Source organism: Miscanthus floridulus, chromosome 8 (assembly GCF_019320115.1).
Source record: "Miscanthus floridulus cultivar M001 chromosome 8, ASM1932011v1, whole genome shotgun sequence".
NCBI lineage: Eukaryota > Viridiplantae > Streptophyta > Magnoliopsida > Poales > Poaceae > Miscanthus > Miscanthus floridulus.
Window position 1 is genome coordinate 1,693,685 of NC_089587.1, and position 7,864 is coordinate 1,701,548.

The 7,864-nt window shown below is 46.6% G+C and overlaps 1 protein-coding gene across 1 annotated transcript; it reads right to left on the reverse strand.

The window, feature by feature from the left end:
* Positions 1-6,796: 6,796 nt before the first annotated feature.
* LOC136470858 (protease inhibitor HPI-like) lies at positions 6,797-7,380 on the reverse strand. The gene has a single exon (XM_066468591.1). It carries the CDS (start codon positions 7,325-7,327, stop codon positions 7,058-7,060), a length of 270 nt encoding a protein of 89 aa, XP_066324688.1. The 5' UTR covers positions 7,328-7,380; the 3' UTR covers positions 6,797-7,057.
* Positions 7,381-7,864: the final 484 nt, after the last annotated feature.

Consider the following 7,864-nt stretch of genomic DNA (forward strand, 5'->3'; position numbering starts at 1 on the left):
GATATGAGTCCACATATGTTGCTCACCATATCCCACAAAACCACCTTCTTCATTGGGCACGAGAGCATCTATCTGAGCATGAACCTCGAGCACCAGTCATCATCCGCGGTGCAGGGTTTGTCACTTTGACACCTTTCGTAAAGTTCTTGATGTCTTGTCTGAATGGATGGTCAAGAGGTAGGAATTGACGATGTCTGTCGAACGACGAATACTTGCCACCCTTCTAGCAACCAAATGAACCTCACACCGTTCCTTGCATATTGGGCATGGGAACTTACCGTGAACACACCAGGCACAGAATATCCCATACGCCAGGAAGTCATGCAGGGAGTAGTGGTACCAAACGTGCATTTTGAAGGTTGTCTTTGTAGCTCGATCGTATGTCCATACCCCTTCGTCCGAAGCATAGGACAATTCATCAAACACGGGCTCCATGAACACACCCATATTACCTCCCCTGGGTGTCCAGGAATTATCAACGACAAGAATACGTTATGTCGTTGAAAGGAGACACCGGGGGGAAGGAATTAAGGGGGATAACGAAGACGGGCCAACATGTGTATGGGGGCAGCCATCATTCCATAAGGATTGAACCCATCTTTGCCAGCAGCGCGAACACGTACATTACGAGCCTCATCTGCTTTGTCATCGATGTTGTCCATTAAGCGGATCCAAGCTTCACCATCGGATGGATGTACCATCTTGTCTAGGATTGTACCGTTGCCATTTTTGGCCATGTCATCTATTTTCCCCGGATTCCTTGGTCATGTATAGCTGTTGGATCCTCGGTAGGGAACGGAAGGTACCGTAGGATTTTCATGGGGATCGTAAGTTGCCTCTTCTGGCCATCATCAGAGGTATACCTCCGAGGTACCTAGAGGATTTACACTTTGGACAGAACTTTGCATGCTCGTGTTCTTTCCTAAATAGGACGCACCCCTTCGGACAAGCATGTATCTGCTCATACGGCATCTTAAGTGCACAAAGGAGTTTCTGTGACTCGTACATGCTCTTTGGTAGAATGTGGCCCTCCGGAAGTAGGGTGCCAATCACGGCCAACATCTTATCGAAGCTAGGTCGACTCAAGTTTAACTCGCGACTTCAACCCCATTAAGCATAAATGGCATCCAGTTGAGACACGTTGACCGATCATGAAGGGGTTTTCTGTGCCGAGTCCATCATGTCGTAGAACGCCTGTGCGGCTGCCTCCATCTCCTCCTTCTCACGTCCCTCATCTGAACTGTCCTGGTGAAAGTCCATCTAACATGTCTGCTACCCCGCATCAGCATCAAAAGCCTCCACCCGTGGTCTCACCACCTCCTCTCTCATACGATGGGCTTCACCATGGTGGACCCACCGGGTGTAGTCCGGCGTAAATCCATTCTTCACAAGATGTTTACCCATTTCCACCTTGTTTACCCTTCTCTGTTTCCACATTTGCTGCAGGGACACAAAACTAGGCAATGTCCTTTAGCAGCCTTGCCAAATGCACTTCAAGAAAGCATCGGTCTTGTTCATCCATTCCGTGGTGTAATCACTCTGACTTCTCAGCCCGTGTACATCACTGACGGTCATCCATCCTCTAACATATGTATCAGCGAGTAATGTAACCATCAATTGCATCTACATGGTGTTCCTACTGTCTAATAGGTGAGGATAGGTCCTAATCCCACCCGCGGATGCGTAGATGAGGTTAGTTTCCATGCTCTACTCCTATCCGAGATAGAATTTCGGCACCTCCCCGCTGTTCTCCAGATACACGTCCTGCCAAAGAAGAGTGCGTATCCAGAGAACAACGGAGGTGATGCCGAAACTCTGTCTCGGACCGGAGCAGACCATGGAAACTAACCCATCTACGCATCGCGGGCTGTCCAAAAAACATGGACAATCCGAAACAGATACGGTCATAGATATGCAAAGATCTGCATACCTCCAACCGTATCTCTTTCGAACGGGAGACGCCTAACTGGGTTACGATCTACGACCATGATACGGAAAGAGGGGTTATACCTAGGGTGGTGGCGGAGAGGCTAGCGGGGCCGGGGGTCGGTGCAGTGGCGAGGCGACACGGTGCAGGCAGACCAGCATGGCGATGGGAACTCCGACTCGGCTCCGACGGGCTCTTCTCTACAAAAATGGAACAAAATACTGTCATTAAAAAAATTGGCAGAACCTCCCCTGCACGTGAGGTTTCCAAAACCTGCAAAAAAACAATGGCATGATGGCCGACAAGCACATATGTCTCAAGAGAAGCCATGTAGTTTGGATATCAATCCATGCAGAAGAATATATCCAAGTAGTACCACTACTTCTACTACTACTTCCACTATTGCTACTACTACTACCACTAGTTCTACTACTACTACCACTATTGCTACTACTACTACCACTAGTTCTACTACTACTACTACCACCACCACCACTACTACTACTACCACTAGTTCTACTACTACTACTACCACTAGTTACTACTACTACTACCACTAGCACTACTACTACAACTAATACCACTACAACTATCACTACCACGACAACAACAAGAGAGAGGGCATACCTGATGGGCGTCGGGGGTAGGGGCGGGCGGTCCAGGGCGCGGCCGGGGGAAGGGCCGGCTCCTGCTTCTCCTCCTCCTCCCCTCCTCCACCCGCCGGCGTGGGTGAGCTGGCCACGCTCGACCACTCACGGGCGCGAGGGGGGGGCTGGGGGGGCAGGGGCAGGCGCCGGCGCGTGGCGCGGGGAAGGGGGGCGGGCTACGGCACGCGGCGCGGGGAAGGGGGTCAGATATCACATGTGGTGATGTCCTGGTTTGTAAGCATCGTACGTGATAACGTGCACCAAACCTTCTCAAATTTTTATCACATCCTCCACATATGATATCATGACATCTCGACAAGTTTCATGATTTTCGGACTTCGTTTGCATTTTATAGAATTTAAAAACAATTCGTCCGCAAGTTCATGGTCATGTTTCGTGAACAAGATGTTCGAAATTTCGGGTCCGTTCTTGGATTCGGCCTCACACTACACTCAATACCATGAATATTATTTTTGAATCATTAAATTCCATATTCGATGCACGTGCAGTTCAAATTTGCATTTTCCAAAAAAAATTAATTAAATGAAATAAATTAACTAAATATAGCAAACAGTTCGGGAAATGTACCAAATTTCGACATGGAGTACCAAGTACTGTAAGAGGACTACAGAAAAAGTTTGGAGGTCAAAATACAAAAAAAAAATTGGTTTGTCGAGTGTCATCTTTTGACACTCGACAAACATGCTCTTTGCCGAGTGCCAGCTGCCAGGTACTCGGCAAAGCGTTTCCTTTGTCGAGTGTCCGTAGGGACACTCGGCAAAGAGCGTGCCAATTTTTTTAAAAATGTTTGCCGAGTGCCTCTCCGCCCGACACTCAGCAAAGTGGTATTTTTTATTTAAAAAAGATGCAGTGCGGTTTAGGGTTTAGATTTAAAAAAACACCTTTGCCGAGTGTCATGGTCTGCCACACGGCAAAGAAGTTTTTTTGCCAAGTGCCTACCCGCTGGCTTTTGCCGATTGCCTACCCGCTGGCACTCGGCAAACCTGAACGGCAGGCGGCGGCCGTTACGTGACGCCGTTTTTTTGCCGAACGCCAGAGTTTGCCGATGCCTGACACTCGACAAAAAGGACCTTGTCGAGTGCCTGACACTCGGCAAAGCCTTCTTTGCCGAGTGTATATCGTTGCCGAGTGCCCAACTTTTAGCACTCGATAAAGAAAGTTGTACTCGGCAAAGACCCTGTTTCCGTAGTGAATCATGCCCATAGTATTATTATACGTTACGGCCACAAACTCACTTGTACGGCCGGTACGGTCATGCATGCATGCATCCTACTACCTGCCCGTGTAGCAACGACGACGCCATGTACCGTGTACGTACCTACGTCGTCTCGGACTAGCTAGCTAGCGCTAGCCGACGACGGGAGTCCTGACGACGATCAGGTTGTCGTCGAGGAAGAGGCAGACGCGGTGGTCGTCGAAGTCCGGCGGCTGGGGGTCGCCGACGTGAAGAAGCTTGAAGATGACCTCCTGCCTGTGCGACTTGATGATGGGCTGATGGCTATCGCCTCCACCATGTGTTTCGATCCCGACCATCTCCGGCCACGGCAACTTCAGCTTGCCGCCACCACCGTAAGCGCTGGCCACCGCTGCCGCCGTCAACGTCAAGCTCCTGCCCATGTTATTTTTTTTTTGTCGCCGTATATCGCCGGCGTGCAGTGGATGAAGCTAAGTGAAGCTGCTGCTGCAAGTCAAGTCGAGATCTGGGCATTATTTATAGGGTTAGCTAGAGCATAGCAATGGGGCAATATGATGATGGGGCCGGACGGCATCGGTTTCACCCACGGCGGCATTAGGATGATGATGGCCGGTCGATCCAACAGCAGTGTTGGACCCTTTTGGACGGGTTTAGGCCCACGAAATATTACATCTAACTACCTAATTGAACAGCCTAGTTCCAGGTCACCTCAGTACACAAAAAACGTCTTCTTCCATATGGGAGTTTAGCTAGTTTTAATCTACACCTTAACTCATGACCTACGACGGACGCCAACATCATATGTTGTTGGCGGCTGTCTCTGTAATTTGCATCGTCTACAAGCGTGCATCAAGCAGGCATGTGGGATCATCGGCGGCCCTAGGGTCACCACCTCTTCTATATATCTGCCGTTTAGTATAATGAAGACTTAATAATATACAAAAGTGTTTAGGTGGTTCATGTACTAGTCCAATCAAGCTCCTATAAGTGAAAAAAGCTAGTATATATTAGGCATCAAAGCAGGTCGTTTAGCCTAATCCATGAACGCTAAGACCAATAATAATGTCCTTCCAATAATTGCGTGAGCCTATTTGTAAAAATGCGGTATTCAAATAAACCCAAATTGTCAAATTATGGCTACGTTAATCTTGTTCAGTGAAACTGTGCATTTGTCAAATAAGATTGGTGCTATTCTCCATAGATTAGTCATGTTTTTAACCCTAATCAATGCCTTTGATAGTACTAACATGATGGTGCGGCAACAAGTTGCATTGGTAGGTGCTAGGGTTTTTAGCTACAAATTACAAGGAGAGGATTAATATGCGGCAAAATTATATCAAACTCTAAAATGAGCCCCTAAATTTTCAAAAACAAAGAACCTCAATGATTCCCAAATACCAAACTCTAACCCCTAGAAATAAGGCGGCGGGAACCAACATTAGCGTGGCTGGTTATGGCACTTGTATATGGCACTCCGCTAACTCGATACGTTCACCCGCATCGCCAAGTGCCAAGAGTGGACCTGATCATGGTCGCCTCGTAATTTAATATTGGTCAATGATAGCCTTGTATGTAGGATGATGATGCTACTATAGGGTAACCATGGGAGCCTCAAACCTTAAGGCTCCGTTCGTTTAGCCGGTATGACGCGAGGAACTATTCCTGATGTGAAAAGTTCAGTATAAATTAAGTAATGAATCCGGCCCGGAATTCTTTCCGGCGGCCAGTCCCCAGGAAGCGAACGGGGCCTAAGGAGGTTGTGCCTGCCATTGTAGTACGCGGACCCGCCTTTCAAATCTCTCCTACTTATTAGGGCACCCTCGAGTAAGCTAGCTAGCTCATATCTAACATCTCATTACCACGCCATATAAAAAGAACCTACATGACACAGTCATCCACTAATCCAACTCTTATCACTCCATGGTGGGTCCCACAAGCTTCTCTTTTTATCCACCCGCCTCTCCTCCTCATTTCCCCCATACCACTAGCCCCTGGTTGCTCCGGCCACCGCCACGCATGAGTGCTCTCCGCCGTGTGCCTACAAGCTCACTCTGAGCACCCAAAGCTCGCTCCCAACCACCACCGCGCACCCAAGTCGCTCTGATTCTTGCTAAATAGAATTTTATACGAGACAAGGGAGTTCTTTTAATTATATAGAGTTGCGTCTGGGTTGCATATTCTAGTTTGCTAAATAGAGTGGGTAAGCAAATCTTGTGCCATGTCCCTTGTTATTGTGTGGCTTTAGCTCTTACATACATCACCGTCTTTTGTAGCAAGCATATGTAAGATCTCAATTGAAGGATTGTATTCCCATCATTATATATATATATATATATATATATATATATATATATATATATATATATATATATATATATATATATATATATATATAGGGGAGGCTATTCAGTAGCCGGCTATAAAATAAGTTATTCTGTAGCCACCTCCATTTACTATAATTTTATATACTAATTTACTATAATGTCAATACATATTTACGATAGTTGGGTTACTATAACACATGGTGATATTTACCATAACGTTATATTAAACCACTTAGTAAGGAGTTACTATAATCTCGTAAATTAACATAGTAATTATCATAACTCAAAGTGGCTATAGAATAAGTTATTCTGTAGCCAGCTACAGGATAGTAGTTCTATATATATATATATATATATTCCGCTTATGGTCTTAACGAATATGCCCTCCATTCAGACATGATAAGCATATTTTGATCAGGAAAAAGTCAAGATATGTAATGATTAAATTAATCAAAATTATACGTTATGGTTGCATCAGTGCCTGATATTGATCTTTTTTTAGCAACTGACCATATATTGTAAGAGAAATTAAGGATTAAAATCTATTTTGTTGACTTTCCCTAATCAAAATACACTTATCATTTCTAGACAGTGGGAGTATCATTTAGCTTCTTTCAAAAAAAAAACAGAAATGAGTAGCTACAGGCCGGCGTGGCAAGTAGAGTAAGCAAATGGGCAGGCATCATCCATATGTATATATATATAGCAATGACGACTGAATCAACACACCAGTCGGGTACAGGTTTATTTTTGCACTCTACTGTCTACGCACGCATGAGCATCACGTACAGTAAATACTTATTTCGATGGATCACACGATCGATCTCATCACATAGCCATCACACCGTCACACGTACAGTACGTCCAACTAATCATATCAAACATCCATCCTTTTGTGTACCCGTAAACTGAAGGAAACGTCGACGTACGTACGTCGGCCTAGCTAGCCGACGACGGGCGTCCTGACGACGATCAGGTCTTCGTCGAGGAAGAGGCAGACGCGGTGGGCGTCGAAGTCCGGCGGCTGGGGGTCGTCGGCGGTGTGGAACTCCAAAATGACGTCCTGCCTCTCCGACTTGATGATGGCGGCCGCCTCCACCATGTGCTTCCCGACCATCTCCGGCCACGACGACTTCAGCTTGCCCCCATCATCGTCGGTGCTGCCCGCTGCCGCCGGCAAGCGCCTGCCCATAGCTTTGGTTGATGATCTCATCTCACCCTCGGCTAGCTGGCCGGCGACCCCAAGTCAATGCAGTTGTAGGTGCGCTTGCGTGATAATAGATGATGAAGCAGCTGGTCAGGTATGGCCATTTTTTATAGGGTTGGCAATGGGGCGATGGAGCATCGGTTTCACCAATTAATGGCGGCCTCATCGGGATTGAATGGATATACATCGTGTGTATCTGCCTATATCGGGAATCGACGGTTCAACACTGTTCTAAAATGCATGACGCATGCATGGCAGTCTCAGTGTATATGTGACACGTACGTACGCGCTTTGGTGTTCTCAATCATGCTTGGCGAGTACTGCCTTGGAGCAACCGAGCGAGTAGCTTTTGTCGTTGCTGTATAGTACGTGTAGAGGCTATAATAAAGCCTATCATCTGCTGCCATATGCGTACTATAGAAATTTATTTCAAACATTGTTTAAAACAACGGTTAGCTCGGTTGCTACGAGAGGAGGAGATAAAATGGTACCAAAGAACCAAGACAACTAAGCTGTTACAAGGCGACTGTAATACCAAATATT